General features: G+C 39.0%; 2 protein-coding genes across 2 annotated transcripts; one reads left to right on the top strand and one right to left on the bottom strand. All coding sequences in view use genetic code 11, as the record gives it.

Annotated features, from left to right (window-relative positions):
- Window positions 1–312: 312 nt before the first annotated feature.
- EGR_00023 (E3 ubiquitin-protein ligase UPL3) lies at window positions 313–20,110 on the top strand (the record flags this gene model as incomplete). Its single annotated transcript, XM_024489272.1, has 28 exons — window positions 313–675; window positions 1,279–1,534; window positions 2,130–2,480; window positions 2,773–3,111; window positions 3,536–3,647; window positions 3,980–4,145; window positions 4,321–4,533; window positions 5,248–5,476; window positions 5,811–6,645; window positions 6,681–6,737; window positions 6,805–7,084; window positions 7,952–8,107; window positions 8,548–8,789; window positions 8,994–9,081; window positions 9,481–9,909; window positions 10,361–10,675; window positions 10,740–11,093; window positions 11,711–11,899; window positions 12,187–12,771; window positions 13,358–13,564; window positions 13,638–14,050; window positions 14,448–14,731; window positions 15,663–15,966; window positions 17,186–17,432; window positions 18,279–18,554; window positions 19,250–19,439; window positions 19,513–19,895; window positions 19,961–20,110. The coding sequence occupies 28 exons, from the start codon at window positions 313–315 to the stop codon at window positions 20,108–20,110; spliced, it is 8,013 nt and encodes a 2,670-aa protein (XP_024355950.1).
- A 682-nt stretch (window positions 20,111–20,792) lies between these two features.
- On the bottom strand, window positions 20,793–21,701 carry EGR_00022 (hypothetical protein; the record flags this gene model as incomplete). Its single annotated transcript, XM_024489271.1, has 2 exons — window positions 20,793–21,259; window positions 21,368–21,701. 2 exons carry the CDS (start codon window positions 21,699–21,701, stop codon window positions 20,793–20,795), a joined length of 801 nt encoding a protein of 266 aa, XP_024355949.1.
- Between the last annotated feature and the right edge of the window lie 1,929 nt (window positions 21,702–23,630).

Raw genomic sequence — 23,630 nt, 5'->3', positions numbered from 1 at the left:
AATACCGTGAGTATTACATTGGGCGCCAGGTATTTAAATAACGACAAGATAAAGTGAAGCTTCTCCTGAGGCTATTCATTTTGAGATATATTCTATCTAAATTTATCTTATTCATTAATGTCTACAACTTGTGGTGGCAGCTTTGCTAATGTCTGAAGGCAAAATTTTGTCTTTAGTTTCAGGAGCCTATATTTCGTCCTGAATTTTGCATTGTCTCCTTATTTGAAAATAATCACACTTTGTTTAAAGCTGTAATTGCTGGAGAGACGTGCTAAATGGGTCGCGCGATAACGTGTTTGGAGTTACAACGTGATGGAAGCCAGCATTTTGGCAGAATTGCTTCAGGCAAATGATAATTTAGATTTGAATTTAGCAGCACTGGAGCAGCTATCCTCAATTGTGCTACAGGCAGAAAGTGCTGATTCACTCAAAAAATTTTATCCTCCCACGAGTTTTGTTCCAATCTTGGTCAACTTCTTTCTTGATGCATCTGTTGAGACTATTGTTCTTGAAACAGCGGCTCGAGTTATGACATACTACGTACAGCTATTACCGTTTGACACAATTGCTTCCTTGACAGATCAAGAATCACTGTTTTGCGCTATTGCGCATCGAATATCTCGATGCGATCTTAATAGCAAAATCGAGAGCGATCTTGCCCAGCAGCTAATAAAGGTAGGAATAGTCGTTTATATTGGTTAAAGTTCATCGATGAATGTGCAAGAAAAGACATTCACATTAGAATGATTGATGGCATTCATCATCTCTTTGATTTTATTTTAATGAATTGGACGAAGATTCATCATGACACATTGGTGTACGTTTGATTACTGTACAATGTAATGATTTGTGATTGTAATCATGGTAACTTTTGTAGCTTTTAGAAACGATTTTCTGTAAATAGTTTTTCCCCTGCCAATCCCAATCGACACCATAGCGTGTGAGAACATTTGTGCTTACCTTTTCAGAACATTGCATCATCACCTCAAAATTGACTGTTAATAATATTTGTATGATTATTTTCCCCTTATTTTATCCCAAGTATATTATTTTAAGCATAACTCTGGTCTGGATACGAAATTCAGATCAATCATGATGTTGTTTGGAGGTGAAATCTTAAAGACTACATTTTTTACAAGTCCAAATGGAAACACCAGTACCATCTATGCAACTTTCACTTATAGATCCGGATTGAACATTATGTGTCGTCTTTCAAAATGTATCGATTCATGGTTCAAAAAAACCCTTAGAAGGTCGACTAATTTTACGTTATCTGAGAAAAGGGCAACTGGTCAAAAGGTGCAAGATCTTCGACGGTGGATTTTCAAGTTACTTAACTTATCCCTTCATCGTGATGCCATTGTTAAATTTGGCGCCCTAGAAAGCCTAAACAATATTGTGAATTTCTACCTCAAATATTCGGTGCATCTTGGCTGTATGAATGAGGCCTTAAATGGTGACCGTTTACTCGAATGCTTGCTATTTTTGCTGATGTCAGACATGGAATCCTTCAGTCACTTCTCCAAGCTTGCACGTGCGGATTTTTTACCATGTTTCATTATTTGCACTTACTTTTATTAATCTACCTGACTCAGTACTGTCCTAGGTTGCAACCCCATTTTAAACATCTTGATTATATTTTGCGTTAAATGAGATGGATAAAACCCCCATTTTAAGTGGAATAATCGCAATTTTCAGCTGTTGAGGCTACCGAAGGTCTTGGTTTACTCTCCTCAATGGAAGTCAACAGTCAGTTGTTTAACCAATTCAACGGGCCTTCTGTCATTTTAATTATTGATCTTATTCTCAATCTGTGCTTTCAAAAGCCTAGTTTACTAAAGTGCCTCGTATCCAAGGCAAGCATGTTCAGCGAAATATGTGAAGTGCTCGCATACCAATCACCAGATGAATTAAAGCAAAAAAATGCAACAAATCGCACATTTAGTACGTTGTGGTTTGGAAACTTTTCATGGTTGTGTATTTGGATTTTTAAGTGAAAAGCAGACTTTCCCGTGCTGTGATTCTGTGCTATTGTGCTATTGGTTTTAATGATTATTTATTGGGTGATTGAAATTTAACAACATTTTCTTGACGTTTTCATTTACGTTTATTCTTTTTGTAAAAAACAGACTCGGATTTTGAACCATTGATTCTAAACCTGCTTGACGGCCTAATCTACATCACTCTTTACGAAGAAAATGAGCCGTTCGTTGTGCAGCAGTCACCCTCTATCTGTACAACTGCAGATGATCCGGAGATTAGAGAATCCTGGAAAAGATTTCAGGCATACGTCTCTTTCCGTGTTTCTACAGAAGTTAAGGAGTCACCGTTTGCATCCTTCTTCGTCCCTCAAGATGGGCAAGATTATTCTCCATTTCGGTCAAAACTGGATAATCTTGGCTTATCGAACGATTTAGACATTGTCAGCAATGTATTTCATCTTTGGATTAAGCGCGCAATAGTGAATAAAACAAGTATAGGTAATTTGATGGCTTGTGCTCGTATTTTTACGAACAGCAACAATAAAACGGGGTATTTTAGCTTTTTTGAATGCGCCTTATAGGTCTTTATGCAAAATTATATAATACCTGACCTGTATTACACGATAGCCATCCTACTTAATTATGACTAAGGAGTCGGATAAGTTTGTGAAATTCGGCAAATTTTCACCATAGCATCTTGATTAAGTATTTGTAATATACTAACAGAGCTATGGAAAATTGAAATCCTACACTCCTGTAGTTAGAACATATATATTCTTAAAAATTTTAGTCGATATACTTATGGCTATGAATGCTGTGCAAATGAGGACTTGTTGGTACGACTTGGGGGGGCGATCTCTACTCGCCTCGGCTGTAGACAGTCGCTATCCATCCGCGATGATGGCTTTGGTTAATCGCGGGTCAGATCCAAATTCTGGTCTCAAAGAAACTCCTTTACATGTCGCCGCCTCTCAAAGTGATCTTGAATCTTTGCGCTTTCTCCTCTCTCTTCGAAATAGTAATGTTGGAGTTGCTACCAATCCACTTCTTCGTGATACGCTTGGTCGTACTCCAAGGGAGTGTTGCGAAAAGAGCGACTTAGCTGAACTGCTAAGAATTAATGAAGAAGGTAGTCAACACACATCTTAGAAGCCCTGCTTATTAAAAGACTAAATTTAAATTAAATTTTGTTATTTGAGCTTGTTGTTTGGGGTCCATTTGATTTTTCAGCATTGTACCTTTGATAACCAATTCAGTCCGATAGGAAAAATAAACTGGATTACAAATTGGTAGACTTAAACAGTCATGAAGCGTGTATACCTATCTCAAGCTAAAAAGTCACCATCTACTTCCTATATCAATATTTCTATGCAAAAGTGGTACACACAATACGGTCCTTTTAGCCAATGGGAAGCAGTTCCTAGAAAATAAGACAGTTACAAGTGTGATAAAATTCAATTTAAATTTAAAATTGTAAAATTATGTTTAACACTATTTTTGTCAAACCAACTTGGTATTGGTACGTACTGACCGGTTTACTACAATGTTCCTAGAGTTCCAAGCACAGTTCGGAATCTTGCAAGAAGGAACATCGGGGCAACTCATGAAGAAAAGCCTTCCACTGCTCATTAGGGGATACAATACGAGCATGAACCCTTTGTTAAGGTAAACAACAACTTGTTCCTTTTAAGAGGCATATTTCGATGTCTTGAGCGTCCAGAGATGCATAACAACTACCGTAAATGACACATTAAGCAATGGTAAACTTACGGTTTGATTTTATTTATTAGGGAAAGGAGCACTTCGTTAATGGTTGACCATACGATGAGGCTTGATCTGTGGTTTCAAAAGTGGGACTTGACGTCACAATATTAATTGAATTTATGGGCAGCATTCTAAATTTCCTGCTGCGATACTTAAATGTATTATTTTGTACACTTGTAATTTGGCAGTGCAATTCATGTTAGGCTTGTGACATCAATCCATATTATTGTTAGATTACAGGCCCTTTGTTTGATAACCCGTGTCTGCCGTTCCTGTCCTGGATATGCTATGATCAATCTCACATTGAAAGAAGAGGAACAGGAAACTTCGAAGAACCAGACCATACGATTTTCTCTACGAACTCAGCTTCTCAATCTTATCACATCAGGGCTCAATCAAGTGAGATGTATTTGAGTTAGTTATTTGTTCTTCAAAAACTTGAGTATTGCATGTAAGTGGTTCGATTTGGATCTACTTTTGGCTTACAGTAGCTGATTGTTCGTAGTCCTGAGACTGACGTCATAGCACTTGATAAAATCGTGCCTATGTGCTTAAATGCCCTTTCGTTGCTCAGGGGTGTACATCGGAGGCATGCCAAGTGCTCTCCCTAATTTCGGCGCTTGTGGATCACCCGGGTGTACGGGAGGGTTTACAGCGTCACGGAGTGCTCGAATTCCTTTCATGGCGATTAGAGGCTGAAGCCCTATTAAAGGAAAATTTACAAGATGTGAGTGAACACGAGAAAAAGTGGATTATTTATCTGCCCAACGACCTGACTGATCCAGAGGTATGTCCTTCTCAGTTAGTGTGCCGAGAACCATCTAAACACTTTCCTGATTATTAACTTTTAATTAAATTGAAGGTAACACACTATGAGAATACGGAAAATCCAAGTAATTACGTAAGTTTAGAAAAAAGGAGGGTAATGAATCTTTAACTTTAAATTGATTGTACTTTTTTATGCACAGCTGATTGGTTACAGACCTTTTCATTACAATTTTGAATTAAATCATGTAAATTTTTTTGAATAAAATTGGATGGATTTGACAGTCCAATCATTATTATCAAAGATGGCTACATTAATAATCCTCTTTCCATCTTTCGTATTAATGAAAACAACAAATGTTTTTTGGATGAGCATGAATTGTTATTTCATGTGCTTGAGCATTCTTAAAGTATACGAAATGTTTTCTACCTTCGTCTGGGATCGACTAAGGCGATTACATTTATGAGTTTGCGTCTTCATTCGTTAAGAGAATAAGGAATATAAATTTCAATGCCTTCATAATGAATTAGTATGTTCGAATTCTCTTCAGTTTAATAAATCCATCCGAGGAGTCATTTTCAGAAAATGAGGCAATTTATGCACCTAAGTACTTTTTTCAAGGGAAACTCAAGAGTGAGACCACAATGCATCTATGAGATCAGCTGGGATCAAGCTTATCAGTTTGGAGATTGGTTCGTTTTACGGAGTGGGAATTCCTCTGTCGTCATACTGCAGGAATATGTAGCGTTATACATTGAAGTAAAACTGCGTCAAATATTGGATTACTTGATGGTTCCGACAATTTTCGCAACCCTTCTTACATGTCCTGAAGTCATGAAGGGCGAAGAAACACAATCCACTCCTGAAATAGATCAGGCTAGAGCGAGGAACTTGGAAAAGCTTGAGGCGAAAACAATCATCCTCGGTTCAAGTGCTGAAGGTGGTCAGATCAGAGATAATGAAGGTATACTCCATAATAATTACCCTGATTTGAAAATATATGTCTTAGCATCAGACGGGCTTTGTAGTTAACTTATTTTCCCGTTACCAGAACTGGCTAATATGTTAAAGATAATTTCAATTGCAGTTTAAATCCCAGCTAGACAAGACTGGAGCAATCTATTAACACAACTTGCCAAAATTATCATAACACAGACTCCATCCTTCATATTAAAGGAATGTTCCAAGATTAATCTTGTAAAACGTTACGTATTCTTCCCCATTTTCCGTCAGATTTAATCGCAATTGTGTTCTTTTGTGCAAATAATGACAATAATAATAGCAATGTACTACTTTAGACGCGACCTCCCAGTGGTTAAAATGTCAAGCGTGCATTATGCGAACGTGCGGTTGTAAAGCTGGTGTCATCCCCTTGCCTCTCAAGTGTACGCAAGCAAAGGTATCCAGTCCAGAGACCTTACACGGTACATGTGGTACTCTACTTTGTAAGCCAGAGTACAAACTCCCTATCGAGAAAACCGTTGCATCTTCTAGTAAGCTTGCTCCCGAAGATAGAGCCTGTGTCACAAAGAAGACTTCTATCGCCACCTGCAGGGAGCTTAATCCTGAGAAAAGGCCGCTTTCCGCACCCACTACAAAGTCGCCTTCAGATTCTACTGATAATCATCGTTTTGTGGATCTGTCAACACCAAATCAGGAAAGTCCGAGTATTTTTAATTTCGATTATACCCGAACTCGTTTACGCACCACAGAGAGTGATTTTGAATCTGAAGGAAATCAAAATTCAAAAACTAAGGTCAATCCACTGAATCGGCTAACTGCAGGACTTCTATCTCTCAGTGTTAGCTCATCAGGGCTTGTAGTGGGCCTGAGAGAAGCTGTGGGAGCGGAACGGTACCTGAAAGCCCTTGAAACTGCAGATAATGAGATGGTTACATGTAATCACATTGAGTGCACCGGAGCTTTCGACCCAGATTTTTATCGGCACTCAATTAAGAGCTGGATCAAGGATCGAGAAGAACAAAAAACTGCTAAACAAACCTTATTAGATGATGTCAGCTCGGAGAAAATTATCATTTCACCGTCAAGATTTGGTGGTGTAAGGTTTTTCGGAACAGATGGCTCATTGATTTATAGAGCTAACGCTTTTTCGCGAACTGCCAGATTACAAAGGTGAGTAGTTCCCTTGTTGCCAATTCGTCCTCTAGACTTCATCCTTTTCTTGAGTCTCTGACGCTCAGTCAAAGAAAACTCCTCCGAACCTTGTAGGTCGGATATTTTCAAACAATGTAAATGTGTATAGCCTCCTGGACCACATATTTAATCTTTTAGCTATCGTAGTTGCTACCTTCGGAAGCTTCGTGATTGTTTCATTCAAAGAGGCACCGAACTTTTGGAAACACTGAAACCCATAGTTACAGCAGAGTACAGTAAATACACGTTAACTCTCATGAGCATGGCAAGGACCTGCGAGAATATAACAAAGTCTGAATGTAAAACTCACAAAATTGAGTTATCACAATGTCCCTCCTTGCATGATTCCATATCTAACGCTACGCCCTACGAAGTTGTCACTTCTGAATTGATTCCAGCTCTACTAGCTTTGTTTAAGGTGAGGAAAATAAAATATAAACCGATTTATTGTTTACCGTTTTTTGCCTTGGATTAGTTTCATTTTATTCAAACAGTAGTGCTGGCATCAAATTCAGCTCTGTGATGTACGACTGTGCTCACGATATTTGATGCTTGATCTAACAAAACATGCAAGTCCAAAGTTTGGAAAAGTGCACCGTTCCTACTTCGTTTTTATTCAACTTGAACATGCTGGGCATTTGCCAATTTCTCTCCTATCGAGAACATCGTGCAATAACATTTTCTTAAAGCTTCTTAAGGGTTTTCAGGAAAATTCTGCTTATCCCCACGAACAATTTTGGAAATTATTGAGATGCACCAAATATGTACCTGATTACGGTATAATTAGACTTCCCAGTTTACCAGGAAATATAGTACTCTCTGTCTCCATCTGCAAACGACTGGTTGGTTTTAAATCATCTGTTTAATATCGATAAATGTTTTCGAACATCACAGCGTTGCACACCGCGAATGCACGAACGCATAAAACTGGCCGGTTGGCTCCCTAATTGAGATTTTGGAAAAGCAGGATATAAATATCGAGTAAAATTTGCATGATCGTAATTACACCTATTCAACACTTTTAAACAAGGGTTTTGTTTATGGACAGATTTTCCATTCCTCCACTTAGGTTTTCTACGTCAGTCTATTTTTTCAGTTAAATGATGCCTTTTGTAAAATACGCCTTGGATTCTTGAAGGTTTTAATGGGAATACCGCTCAAACATTTGGATTATCGAGAGGTTCTAGAATCTAAGATCATTTAATTAAAAACCTTTTCATTTTTAATAAACTGCTCACAAACTTTCAATCGCGTGATGTAATGAACCGCTTCCTTTGCATTTCAGCACTGTTCGCACGACCGTCTAAGAGATTTGTGTTCGTGGGGAGATTCCAGTGTCTTCAATAATGGTATAGTCACATCTCAACAGCGTGTTTTGAAGAACTTATTTGAGGATGCTTTGGAAGGACTTATTAGAAAACTTATCGAAACATTTGAGTTAGTAAGTTTATTCTGATTTAATTTCATTCCATGGAATAAATCAAATAATGTACTCACCTACCAAGTTTACTTCAATCTACAGTAATCCCGCACCATCACTTGTACTCATTTTCAAGAAGGGTGATTCAGTGTAAATGGTATCAATTAATTTAACAAATTAAGCGTTTACAGTTATTGTAACCCAGGCAGGCGAAGGACAGAAAATATCTGCTTTAATGTGACCAACCTGATCCACTGATGCATGTGTATTTGCTTCTTTGGAAGCACTTAGGGAAAAGGTGGTGCTGAAAAATCGGTTTAGGCTATTTAATCAAAATATATGCGTAAAAGGAACAAATTCCGCTAAAGTCAGTAATCCTGGAAAAGTCAGTGTATGCACGATTCATAGGTAGATTTAGAAACTTGGATGAAAACAATTACTGAAATTCATTTGCCTTACAGTTTGAAAGGTATCCTTTAGCCTTGCCTAACCTTGGGGGCTCCTATGAACAACTCGTTCAACGCTCAATTTATTTGCAACCGAAATTGCGAGGTATCTCGAGGACTCAGTCTCCTTCAATGGCCGGTAGACAAATACATTCAAGAAAAGTCGATCTCTCCAATTATCGCATCTACACAGCGCCCCTGGTAACTTTTCACCAGCTGCGGAATTGGCTCCAAGAGAAGACAGATAATTCGCCCTGGTCAGTTCACCTTTGCCCACTTTTATTGAGAGGCACCTCTTTTACTGCCCTTAGAAAACTGCAACCTTTTACATTATTTGAGCTAGGTTTACGAACTGATAATTATCTTCACTTTTACCATCTATTGTTTATAGCCCTATTGAACTCTAACGTCAAAATTGATGACGTGTTTTCGCAATTAAGGAAGTTTTATTCCATTTAAAGGTATATGGATGTACTTGAAAGCGTAGGATTCATGCAAGACGTGTCAAAACCGGATCAAGAAATACTCCTCGTGCCCCCATCAGAAAGTGTACGCTTTGGTCTTGATCCTAAACAATCCATTTTCTTCTCAAAAACGTCGTCATTGATACTTCACCTTTTATTAAATCAGAACACAGTTCACAATTTAGTTCTCATCGTTTTCCTTTGTCCACTTTTTTGTCATTAACCGTATTCATATTTCCCATATTAAGTAAACAGTCATATTTCCCACATTGAGTAGACAGTTTTGTTGTTGCCCAAATCCAACATGACTTTCATTATTGTTTGGGCATTTTCAAGCAAAATATTTTCATATTCGTTTATATGCGCAAGTCATTTGTGCAAAAGTTTTAATTGGGCATTAAAACCCATTCTTTGTATGACGAATTGATTTCTAATAGTGTTAATCAGTCTCTTCCGTCCAATTTATCGTATGCTCTTAATCCAGGTGGCCAATTTAGAATCGGATGTCACTAAAGTTGAAAAAAGTGAAAATCTAAAGATCTACTTCGGTGGCCTTTTCCATTGGCTTAGCACAAATGGAGGCCGAGAACTAAAAAATCGCGTGAATCCTGCCCGCTTCTTCAAAAGGATAAAAATAAGCACATCAGACACCAAAATCAACAATCGACCATTCCATCTAAGTAACATAATCTACAAAGAAGACAGTAACAAGGGTGATGAGGATTCGACTCAAACTCATTCACCTGTCTGGATTAAGATCAACGTACGCGGGCCCCAAAGTCATATCGTTCCGATGTTAAACCAACCCTGGATCTTTATTGATACGGGATTCCTGTTGGAAACGAGCCACTACCTCATAAAGGTTCCGATGTCATCCGGTCAGTGGCCTCGTTTGCAGCATTGGAAGTTGTTGGTAGGTTCTATAATTCATGTATCGCTTTTATTGCCACTTAAAACAATGAACTAATTGTTACGTATTATTATTGCTTATTTATCCACTCCTTAAGCTAAAGTAGAAGTTCAAATTCAGGACTTTAGATGGTAAAAGTATCTAGTTCAGATATGGTTGTATATCAGCAAAAATTGTTTTGAGTCATTCATAATGTGAACAGCAAAAAGGAGTCAATATGCGAGCCCATTCAAAGAACAAACAGCTTCAAATGATGGAATTTTTATCGCCAGATCGATTTGTAAGCTGCTTCGAGTTTAATAAGTAAAATTCACATGTACTGGTTTAGTAGGATTTTGTGCGTAATTGCTAATAAGTGATGTATGTAGACAACATCAATAGTACCTTATTTGAATGAATATACTTAGCACTATTTTGGGCTTGAAACTAATTCGCATAACTTTGTAAAAATTAGGCTTCTGATGACAGCAAATCGTGGGACTTGCTTTCTGAGCATCATGTCTATCCTCGAGGCCAAACTCCATCTTCATATTGGGGTTCCCAAGGAGAGCGAATCTGGGCCGTGAACTCACCGAGGACTCCTTATCGCTTTTACTGGTTGATTAGTCTCCTTCATCCCCATATTGGATCCACAGAACCTGAAGCTTACCCGAATTCAGGGAGCACTCCCAACCTCTCTCTTGGCCAACTTAATGAGTCTTCAAATTTCATTGAACTGCAAAATATCGAATTTTATGGATGCTTAAAAAGCGTCTGCTTAACTTCTAAGGTATCCCATTATTTAAACATGCACTGAAGCGCAAAACTTGACTAACTATGCTTCACTTTTTTAGTTTGACGTCATTGAAGACACGGTTGATTATCTTGCACAGATCAAGCCAGGAATTATAGTAGTTTTAAAAAATTTCCAACTTCCAGAAAGCTATTTGAAAGAAATATGGCCACCTTCTTCCAAAAATGATGGAGAAAATCCACCTTGGCTGTCAGAGGCATCATCATTGTCATTGGGACTAGTGCTCTCGAGAGTTGAGAGCGGTTATGCAACAGTTGCCTGGTTCAAGCCCATCCCAAATGAAAATCAGGGCGAGTGTTCATCTTGTGTGGTCATAGAACGCTCACCAAAGGGGAAAGATAACAGCAGCCAGCCCAGTAGATTTATTTTCTCAAGTCATGTAGTAAATCACACTGTAGGTTGTGCAAAGATATTGTTACGGTTCAGTTACAATCTAGCGCTTTATTCTAAGTAAAACGCCAGTCTAGCATAATATACAGATCAGCTAAGGAGATTTCGAAGGACCACTAATCATTAGCTTCCGATAGATTTAAAGTAATGCAATTTTGCTAATGATGACTAAACCCCCGTGTAAAGCTCGTGTAGCTGAGTGTTATCAGATGACTAGTGGGACGGCTCTGCTGCTAGCGTTAAGTAAATGCACAGGTACCGTTTCGCAGACCCTGTGACTTAACTCCACATTTTAAATAAAATGTTGAATTTGGGCAATTTGTTTGAGTAATACACTAAAATTGTAAACGCTTCGGAAACGCCTCCTAGACCATTTTTTGTAGATCTCGTTTTAAATGGTAAATTCATTTCAAAATGCGGTCATTTGGAGTCCATTGGGCTAGTACGCTGATTATAGTACGATTTGGCAGTCGTTGTGTTGCATATGGTAGACTTTTGGGCCAAATATAAATCTGAATTAGTTTATTGCCTATTTGGTGTATTTCAAAGCGTAAGAAAATACTCAAACTGATTTAAAAGAAATAGCTCCTTTTGCCTCTTTACACAGTTTTGTTTTTATAGTCATTAATGGAATTAGCTCTTCCTGATCCTGAGAATTTGGCCCTACAAAGCTTTGCCAAAAACATAGCACTTTGTGGAAACTTGACCACTGTGATGGAAGAGGAATGGGGCTTACGACAAAATACAGCAACACAAAATTCTGTTGTATCGATAGACCAGCCTTTGGGTGAAGAAGTTATAAGACAAAAGGTGAGCTAGTTATCATTTGTCTTCAGCCACTACATTCGTTAACAGTCGATTTTCATAAGTGTAGATAATGTTTCTGCTTATTAAAATTTCATTAACTTAAATATGGTTTCCTTCTTACCCTGGTACACGAGTAGAATTATCAACTTTTGTGACAGTAAAATATTTTTCAAATTGAGGGTTCTTGTTCCCTTCTATCTTTGAACTAAAGTGCCACTTAGGAATTGTGGTAATGGTAGACTGCTAATTTTATGTTTTTCAAGCACATTGATTCATAATGTTACTTTTAGAAAGGCGAAACCTTGGAGACATTACATTCACCCCAGTTATCGGCTTCAACACCTGTCAATTTCGGTCAGCTAGTTCTGCCTTACTGCGGGGAAGCATTTCGGCTGAGTGACTTCCACTTTAATATTTCTTTTTATGGGTCATCTCTATCACCACTACGGACTTTGCATAGTGGAAGCTCGACAGTCTGTGCACTCGATTCATCATCCCAGGACGTCGATTACCGTTTAACAGCCCCACACGCATATGACATCCTCACACGTGGCATCGATAGCTCTAATCAATCCAAGATCGCTACTCTTGATGCGAATTTACCGGGCTTTATTCCGCCCTTCGACTCGAGATCGGGTAGTCAGTCACAACCAGCCACGATAGCGTTCGATCCCAGCGAAGGGAATTATGAATTACGAGGAGAGACGGATCTGAGGAGTCAGAAGTTGCATTTATGGCTAAGTTGGAATAGATCTGATCCAAGTGAAGATGGGATGTCAGCATCGAGCTTGAATTCAGTGAAGATAACTATTCCTGGTCCTAGAGGTCAACAACCGCTTCCAAATTCCGACATTTCAATTTTCCACTGCTGGATGGTACGCAGTCCATTTCAAATGTAGTCACCTTTGCTTTAATCGTATAATAGCGTGATATACCGTTTAAGCACCCAGAAGCTCCCATCCTCTTATCAGATATTCCCATAAATCAGTATGGTTTAATGGTGAAATCTGCAATTAGAGATAACAGGTGTTAATCGTAACTTAAACATTCGTCCAAGTATGTAGAAATCACAAGCCAATATGCAAATGTGTTTCAAATGCTTTCATTTGGTACTATGATAGATTGACTGCACATTGGACGAAGTACTAATTTACTGTGTTCGTTTTACTAACGTAGTTGAAGGACTAGTGATTAATGTCAAGTGGAGCTCACAACCCAGTTGTAGAACTGCCCTGTCCAATGAAGTCTTTTCTTGAGTTCATCCATGCCTTTCATTTCACACAACTCACCCAAAAAATCACCTTATCAATGTTTTCACCTAATTCACTCCTTTAAAATAACTTTAACTGCTTTTAAGCTAAATCCTCTTTTTTCGCTGGCAAACCATTTTAATAAGTATTTTGTGTATGAATGAACACCTGGAACAGCAAATGATGTAGCATTAAAATTCGCTTGTCCTAGGAAGGAATCGGAGTGGCTGAAGAATTTCCTGGATGCGGAAGGCTAAAACGACCAATTAGTCCGACTTTGAGTAACTGCCAACGGACGTACACACTTAATTACTCCTATGATTTGAAGCCGTCCGCAATTTCCGAGGAGGGATTACATGGAGAAGATAATGCGTCACTCATTTACTCGTCATTAGACAAACTCCCCTTCATTATTCCAGTATGATTCACAAAATTCAATTGTAAAATAATAATTACTCCACTCAATCAACCAAATAAATATATTTGTTTAGCATTCAGATAACACTCCCGGTCAAAAAATTACTAGCGCCGATTTGGTGGAACAATGTCTGAGCCTCCTGCATATTCTCCATGATGTCGCATCTTCGAGTGATCCGAACCAGCAGCCACTTACTTCCTTTTTCAAAGGCGGCGTCATGAATCCCATGTCTCACCCTCTGTCTTGTGCTGCAGACGCCTTCTTTTCATCACGTCTAAGAAGAAAAGTTCAAACATTTATGGATAATCCATGGTCCATTATTCAAGCGGCAGGAAATCCCGTTTCGACAAAGATTTCAGACGAAATAGATAAAAATAGCATTGATATGATCACCTGGTGCAGAATGCTAATGCAGAAATATCATTTTCTATTTCCTTTCTCCATACGAGTCGACTTCTGGCAAGTTACGAGCTTGGGACTTGGCAGGTAATTTTTACTTACGAGTTTTCGTGAGTATCCAATTTGCCTTTTAAAACTAAGTTTCTCCCTTGTAGAAACTTCGTACTTTTTTAGGAATTTAATGTAGCATTTTACCACTAACACTTCTTTTTATCAGACCTTATCATTTGCAAATGAGTCTCGTTGGTATGGGTCTGAATCGTGCTAAGAGATTGAATTGGAACTTTATATGGAAAGGATGCATGTAAAATTAAATGAGGATTCCCCTATGATATTTTCCTATTTTTAAGAAAAAATCATAGCGGTACAATGCTATAGCTGGCACTGAACGAAAAGAATCGCAAACTGCTTAAGCATAACTTAAGCTGATAACAGCAGTACAATCTCCTACATCAATGCATTGTGTAGCATTTCTCATTCACAGGTCGATTACCTGGCTTCAGCAGCAGCAACAAAGACAAACTGGAGGTCAGTTGTCTGTTTTCGGTGGTATTGGTGGTGCTCACGCGATTCTGGGTGCATATTCTCAAAGTGCTGACGTCGAATCAAATTCTGCTACCATCCTGAAGCTTCGGATTTCAGCTTCCGACTTCAGTTATCTGTGGGGACCATCAATACTTCTCAACTTTACGAAAGAATCTGACAAGGATCTCACTTGTACAGACGATTGGATTGAGGATGGCAGTACCCCAGTAGCAGATAATATAGGTAATTTTTAATTTATAAGTATTTAACCAAGTTGGGCGAACACCAAAACTCGGTTTCTACGACAAACTTGTTTATTCAATCATAGTAAAAAGCCTCCATTCGGGGCATTTATCTAAATTAAAAATTTTATGCGTAACCTTATGCAAATAAAATTCAGATTTTTTGCGTCTGTTATAACATTCGTTTTGTGGAATGAAAATGAATTACCTCTTGTTTTGTTAAACATATATTTTCCTTGAGTAATGTGCTCAAATGGATGGCCGATCAGATCATATGTTATTAATTACTCGCGAACTAGGTACAGCGCATACACATGATTCGTTCATCGCGAGATTTCATAGAACTAATAATACGCTGGTTAGCTTAAACTTCTTCTAGCACAGAATCACATTATTCAAATATTAACTTGTGCAAAAAAGCATGTCTGCATATAGGTCAGAAAAACAGAAGTAGTCCGTGGTAACAATAGTAGCATATTTTATTTGGAATGTGAGGTTTTCTGACCGTTTTGAAGGTATTCATGAACCTGGTAGAGGATGCGTCATGATGCACTGTTTCTGGTTCCACTTCCAATGTCTTTAATGATTCAACTCGGTTGGTTTTTTTGGATAAAAGCTTTTGTTTTGCAACAAAAGTTGTGTCTAATGCAAGGCTAAATTCTCTGTTTTAGCTGTCTTCTATGTTATAGAATAATTTGTAAGTCTTTAAACTGTTTTAAAAACTCCATAGTTAAAAATCATAATTTTATGTGGAATTTTACCGAAAAATATTGGAAGGCATCGGCTCTCTTAGGCGCTATTATAGAATTTCGAGGTAGTTATTGTTGAGTTCAATGTTTTTTATGGGAGTAGGACATTGCAATTCTACTTGATAACTGGAAAAGGAGGATTAGTTAAATTCTAATACCGTATTTTATTGCTTTGTACTTTAGAGTCACTCAACCGTTTGCCCCATCCACAGACGCCTCCGCTGGGATTTGACACCAGTACTGTGACTAGCACATCAAGCTCCCCGCCTTCCTACACTCAGGCCAACGGTCTCAACTTGTTGGGTCGCCTGCAGCGCGAGGTGGCGAGCGTCCCTCGACCGTCAGACATGGAGGAGGATGGTCAATGTAGTTTTTGGCCTGCCGCAGTGCGGCTTCTCATTGCACACGCTACGAGAAAGCAGGAGCTGGAAGTTGGCTTCGAGAATGAGGAGGGCACCGGGTTGGGACCTACTATGGAGTTTTATGCGTTAATTTCTGCTGAGTTGATGCAAGTTTCCACATTTTTCTGTAGTTATCATAGCCTTGGATGCTGGATTTTTCATTACCATTAATCGTAGTGACTTGATATATGCATTCATACATACGTGCATATTGAATACTCAATGTGTTGAAAGTTAGAGCTCATTGTTGAACCGAACTTTTCTGTTTCACAGCACTTTGAATTTCATTTAAAACTTTACTATTGTGAATGGAAAAGCTCTGGAGCTTCTCTGAGAAGCAAGTAAATTTATTCATAATGTTTCAAACGGATTTATCAGAAGTTGTGAATTATCCTAACCTAAAATTAACTCGGTATTTAGAAAATTGTATCATAAATTGCTGTAGCGGCAGTTAACCAAACCGGTGAACAATCGTTAAAAGTGTCTAGAAGTGTAGAGTCAAGTCGTGATGAATCTCATAGAAAGTGATTGGTAAACTGCCAGTATCCAGCATTTGGCCTCAGAGTCTGTTTTAAGAGCGCAGACTAATGTTGCAAAATGTGCAAGATACCTTTAAACGAATCCGGTTGATTCTCTAATTGTGTACAATCGTCAGGGGTGTCTTTCAAGAAAATTTTGTAAATTAAAAGATTGCCACTATTCACAAGGCCGCTGCAATTTAATAGGACTGTTAAATTTCAACTTTGCTAGTGTATTTATCTGGCATCTCGTCTTATTTCACAAACTATTCATTGTAATGCAGACTGTTGCGTTACTATTATTTGATTGCATGTTTCATCGCAACCCATAGTTGAGTCATTTGTAAAACATTCCAACAGGTTCGTTTAAGACGTTTTTTTATTTTTAGGTTAAGCGTAAAGTAGTCGCTTTGTAGGGCCCAAAAGGAGTTCGAGATAGTATGACGAGTCCTAAGTACGGGCAAAATATACTACAAAACTAGCGACCCCTAAGTCGAAACTGCGACTTAGGAGGTGGATGGACGAACTATAAATGCTTCTTTCGACTAAGTTAAGACCATTTAGTTGTTCAAATATAACCGACCAGGAAAAAAATGCACAAGCTCTTCCAGGTGAGGAACAGGTGTCGGCAATTTCCGTTTTTCACTAGAAAAAATCCTGCAAAATGTAACTAAACCGTTAAATCTTCGTAGTCTTAAATACAGTGCCCGGTTAAGGTATTATTCAAAAGCACTTTCTCCCTAGCATAGTATGACGATAGCCACTTTTTGTGTTACCTTTTTTCTAGGCGGAAATCACATTGTATATGGGTGGCAGATTACGCTAGTACTGAGAAAGGTTTTGGAGAGCATGTGAAAATTGCGGCTGAAAAGGGCGAATTAGAAAAGGGCTGGCGAGTGAGTGGGTCCGAGAAGGTAATATATGTACACCCGAGAAATGGCCTCTTTCCAGCTGCGTGGCCAGCAAACGCGCTGCCGCAAGGAGCGGAAGAGCGCTTCCGCGTCCTCGGCATCGCCCTCGCCAAGTGCCTTCAGGTAGGTGAACCCTTCACGTACGCCTAGGAGGGTACATTTTTGGCCACTTTTTTTTCACTACACCCTTTCATCCAGTTTCTTACTTGGTCAGTCAAACATTTCAATATCAACGCAAATTTTAGAGACTTTGCACCGCTGGTATGGACTCGAAATATTCAATTAATTTCCTTTAGATTTGGGTATTAGACTCCGGCACGTACTATTTCCGTTACCAAAACATGAGTTGCTTTCATAAAATACTATTCAAAGTCAAGCCGTTTTTCCCAAGCGCAAAGGACGTCTTTTGTATCAGAAGGGAGAAGGTGTTCCAGTTCAAAAATTGCTTCGAGGCCTCCGCCTTACACCATCAGGAGTCACACTTCAACCAAATAACTAGTGTAATTTTCCAACTCTAAATGTACAGTTTATTTCTATCGCAAAACATATTCTCAGTAGATAGAGCGCTCTTCTTACCTTGTTAATTCAATTCGGAAAGCTTATTACATATTTTGCTCCAGGTAAACAAAACTGGTAGGCCTTTAAGTACTAAAAAATCGTTGCAATTACTTTGAAAAAATTATCATCATCCTTGTGAATATTCATTGGACCACTATCATGACTCCCATTTTGGTCGACCGTTAGATAAACTCTGACCGAAGTACAGACTGTTTAAAATGTATGCATGAGCTGTTCTGCACTAATGACCCCTTTTTGAGTGGTTATTATCAAGTGAAATCGAAATACAAGAGGTAATAAGTCCTGAGTAAATGCAGTAAAGTCGTTGAAGGTATTTCCCCTAGTTCATACCGTTCTTTGCAAAGTGCAATATTTGATACCAGAGCTAAAATTCACAAATTTTACACCAAGGATCAACGTCGAATGGATCTTCATTTTTCGACGAGTTTTTTGAAACTGCTAATGGACCATGGAAAAACCGAAACGAGTGATTTAGCCCGAAGGTTGGAGGATTTTATGGAAATTTATCCAGAACAAGGCAAATTCTTTTTGCTATGCCTTAAATATTTAAATTGCGCAAAGACAACTGCATCCACCCCTGAGGATCGTGAACAGCTCGAAGTGAAGTACTTTTCTTCGAAACTATCCGATCTTTGTCTTACTATGGAGTTCCCCTCAATCACCACGGTAAATTCTGCCAGTCTTTTTTTAACTCATCACTTTAGCAAATTATTTCATCATTGTAAGCATTCACACATGGCATAGCAATAGGTGTGGACTGATACTTATCAGCCGCTAACGTCTTAGCTGATCTATTTAGGCAACTCCACTGTAATCGGAGTTTTGCTGTTGTGACAAGTTTACTATCCCTATATCGTTAGTTTCATACATGGTACAGCCAAGCTGTTGCGATGAAATCTCACTTGCTTCCATAATTATATTAACTACGCGGGCTCTTCGACTTCATTATTTTCGATGAACGTCTTAGTGACTACTTTCCGTTCGCTCCAAAGCACATCCGTTCACAAACAATTGGCCCCCCGGCACTAGTGTACGCTAGTCCGTCTTCAGGGATGACCCGGAATGCCATATTATAATAATTTCATCAGCACTAGCAAGCTGGTCTTCTGAAGTTACTTGTATTACGACTAATAGCTGCGAAGTTCAAACCAACCGTTTAAGCGCCTGAATGACTACATACAGTAGGAAGCCCACGCCCGAATCACGATGAATTATCCTTAAGATACGTGTCCCGTGAATAAACTTGGCTTGCTTGTACTTTTAAAAGTAACCTTGCTGGGCACGAGCTTGCATTCCGATGCATCGAGTTAAGTAGATTAGAGGAGTATGGGATTCATGTTTTCAGTGTTTCCGTTATTTAGAAGTTTGGCCAAAGTTCATTTAGACTGGAGGATAGATATGATTGGGATAACCCTGAATCTCGCATCCAACCACAACAGCATATTGAGGAAGCAAAAGTGATAGACTATGAAAATCTGGAAATTTACATCAAAAGATCGATCGATTTTGCAATGAATAAAGGCATCGAAAAGCAAATAAAGGCTTTAAGAGGTATGAATTCTCTTCATTATGGATATTTATCGATGCGTCAAACATTCACTTGTGTAATCATTATTCTGATTAGCATCCAAACAAGATGCTATTTCACGAAGACACTCCAGACCGAAACTCATTTCTCGTATTCATAATTTATCAGTGATCGGTGTTTTCTACGTTTCAGACGGGTTCAATCTGGTTTTTCCGCTGGAAACGTTAGCCATCTTTACTCCCGACGAATTAAGTCAGCTAATATCAGGAGATATGTCACCAAATAAATGGACTTATGAAGAAATGTTAGCCGCATTTGAACCTGTGGCCGGCTACACACGACAGTCACCAACCTACTTGATGCTTCTGGACGTTCTGTTAGACTTCACAGGACTCGAAAGAAAGTGCTTTGTAAAATTTGTAACTGGTTCACCTAATCTTCCACCAGGAGGATTCAGAAATCTTCACCCCAAAATAAAGGTCAGAATTAACCTTCACGCGGCAAAATGAAGCACAGAAGTCCTAAAAAAGTGTCTTGATTTCAGGTAGCGAAAAAGGATGCGGGCACCTCCGGACCATACCCCAGTGTAAACACCTGCATGCACTACCTAAAACTACCCGAATACGACACAGCGGTACAATTGAAGGAGAAGCTGCTGGATGCCGCAACCCAGCCCGGGTTTTTCCTGAACTAAATGTTGCGCAAAAACCCTGAGCGACTGTCTTGTCGCACTTGTACGCCACTTTAACTTCTCATTATGCTCACCGGGATCCAACAGATCAATACACAGACCTACAAATATGAACAGCTCAGGAGAAAGTACCACCAATCACCTTAAAAGCACTATTCACCTGAAAAAGCCATTGGGGCGCACCCGTATTTGACCCCAAAAGACTTTTATTGAATGAGGGGAGACAGATTGTTAGTGCGGTGAAAGGCTTAGCCAGTTTAGAATTCACATCAAAACTGGGTTTTGCACCAACAGTAACATCTTTCGTAGACGCGCACTCAAAAGATTTGACAAAAAAATCGGTGGGAGCGAGAGCATGAGTGATCAGTGAGTGCTACCGGTATAGATATATCGCAGACATAAATGTACAAATCACTAACGCAATTGTCCACCATACACAAAAAAAGATAACCGCTCCGCAATCAAAGTGGTGAGATTTGGTCACGAGTTGTCCAGCTGAGCAAAACGGTTTTCTTGAGAGAAGGACAGGATATTTCTTTGCTGAGGAATGACATAAGGTTTGGGGGTCCCTGAACTAAAATCAATTAACCACAATAAAATCAGTACAAAGAATGTGGAGATGAGAAAGGGTTTTTCAACAAAATTTTAGCCTGGTGTGGCGTTGGTCACGCCTAAAGCAGTTCACTTACTTAGACGTATTTTTGCGTTCCCATGAACTCGATTTTGACGAAATTGAGGGATCAGCAGAATTAGCTGGCCTATTCTTAAGAGCCTCACCACGAGCCCAAACACCCGGCGATAGCGAACCGCCAACACGAGATGAGTAATTATCACGGAATCCAGATGATGAATACTTATTTGACGGCGTATTATCTCGATAAGAGTTCGAAGAAGCATTGAAAGTACCAAAAAATGTGGGGCCATCTCTACGACGAGACACGGTACTCCTGCTCACTTCAACCCATGAATTGTCAGGAACCTCAATCAAAATATTCTTTTTTGATTTTTCCTGAGCTGCGGCGTCGAGAGTTGGAAACTCCTCCACACTCTCCAAATTAGGTAGGGCATGTGCACTTGATCCACCAGACCGTAGAGGAAGAGGCACATATACACCAGATTTTGTTGCCTTTTCTTCAACTTTTTCAGGTTCCTCTGAAGATATAGAGGTCACGAATAGTCAGCAACTACATGCACAGAACAGCGAGCAAGCAAATAACTAAAAATATTTTTAAAATTCCATGTAATTAATAAGATTTTCACCTTTTCTAAACTTCCCTCCCCAAACGACCTTAGAATCATCCGATTTGCTAGTAGGGTTAACATTGTTCGCGGCAGCTTGCTCCTCCTCCACTTTTACCGTCGCCAAGTCATTGATACGGATGTTTGAAAAATCTAGCTCAATATCATCGTTGACAATGGGCTCCCATTCACCAACGTCCTCAGAGTTTGCAACGACCATCTCATCCGCATTTTTCTCCAGGTCAGACTTTTGTCGAAGAGGCCCATCAGTAATTTGCTCAAAAAGCTCCTGTGCATTGATTGTCTTCTTGGTCTTCTTCTTACTTTTCTTATTGAAAAAATCTTCCAGAGACATAGTTGTGCGGTACTTCAGGGATTCACGACCACGCAACAACCGCTTTTGAACTGAGCGGGTAAAACAAATTTGAAAAAACAAAACAAAAAACCCCGTTATCTGCTGCCTATTTTTGTTACATAATTGTTTGTGCTTAAGTAGTTTGTGCCATAATGCATAGTGGATGCAGATGTGTTTTTACTTAATGTTGTAGTGGAGATTCTATTAGATGAACTGGTTTTCGAAAGTACTTTAAGAATATTACCTGTAATTCACTTAGAACGAAGGATAAGCTACAATTGTACATCCCCAGTATCATTTGATTTATAGTTTATCTGTTGTTCCATCAAAAAATATCAGGCACATTCATCGTCACAGATTCAGAGGCGAACACAAATGTTATTTTATGCTACCCGTTAGCATCCGCATGCATGCGAAATATGTTATCCGTTTATAATTTCGTTCATATTTGTAGACATCTCTTCCATTTCTCAATAGGATCATTTTTTATAAGTTTGTATGTGTTGGTTGTAAGTACTCTGAATACGCAAGTTTTTGTAGTTTTGATGTAAATTTGCTTTGCATTTTGTTATAAATTTTCATATGGATGTTTTTCATACTATGTCATAACTTTGGCCCCTTGTTTATGCAGGCTGTATTTCGCATTACTTCTTTAGCATGTATTTATTTTGCAGCATTCCGAGGAGTTTTGTTCTTTTATTTTTAGTAACATTGTCCACTTAATTTGGGAATATTCCTTGTTTAAGTTTGATTTGTAACAAGGAAGAAAACTTTGAACTGAGTTTATGTTTTCGTATTCTCTCTGAAAACACTATAACCTGCATGGCTTCACTTCCAAATTTATTGCGAATGTGCACACTAGCCGTTGCCCCCATGTGTTAATATTTCTGGTGAGATACACGCATTTAACGTCATTCGTAACTCCTTTATCAGAAGATTCCGTAAGAGTTTCACCGAGGACATGAATAGGTCAGTTGCGGAAAATGTGATTATTGCAACACTGTGTCTACAACTAAGAATAAGGTACCGCATGATCATGCATACACGATTTGCCGTGAATAAGCTTCAAGCGGAGGTCGAGGATATCCATGCGTAGTGCCACCAAATCGAATTACCCTTGGTCAGCAGGTGACCCGTACTTGGCCACAACCGTCTGTATTCAAAGCGTCTCCATATCATGCCGACAGTGGCTCTGACCTCTCTCCTGTAGAACATTGTCGGCATGCCACGGCTGACTTATCCGTCCCAATTATGTCACGATTTACCTAGTTTTCGAGATGGTCAAACCAAATAATGCTCAATGAGTATTAATGTTACTCAAGCCAACGCACACAAAGGCTGACAAGAACACAACGATCGTGACCCTGTCAATAAGCCACAAAATCAAGGTTCCCATCTTTCGGTGCACCAATCAATTGGAGTTAAGCTGTGTTCACGTTTTCAAGCAGAAAGTACCCCATTCGTAAAGTTGAGAAGGATGATCTGAAATAACTTACGTATATTTTGACGTAAGAACAATCCATACGTAAATACACTATTAACGACCCATCAGTGAGATAATTTGAGAGGCATGGACATTTGTGCCCACATAAGGACTAGTACGTGGAAGCCAGCAGGTAGAAAAAGTTACCACAAATTGAAGATGCCCAGGAGATCCAGATAAAAAGCCGCTTCGACGGCTGGTGTTGATTGCAATTTTGTGCCTTATAGGCACAGCAGTTCAAGAATGCTCTTAAGCGCGTATGAACGGGGAACAAAGGGCATCTAGGGTGACAAATTATAACAGGGATGGGTTCGACTCTACCCTTGAATCATAGCAGCAATAATGATAGTGGTAGCAATAATAACAAGAGCAAGAGAAGGACAATAGAGATGCGTTGCGAGCAGTAAACAAATTAATGAAAGACTGGGGTATGGTTGGATGTGCTT

Source organism: Echinococcus granulosus (assembly GCF_000524195.1).
Source record: "Echinococcus granulosus chromosome Unknown EG_S00001, whole genome shotgun sequence".
In the NCBI taxonomy this organism is placed as follows: domain Eukaryota; kingdom Metazoa; phylum Platyhelminthes; class Cestoda; order Cyclophyllidea; family Taeniidae; genus Echinococcus; species Echinococcus granulosus.
This window is presented reverse-complemented; position numbering and strand designations above follow the sequence as displayed.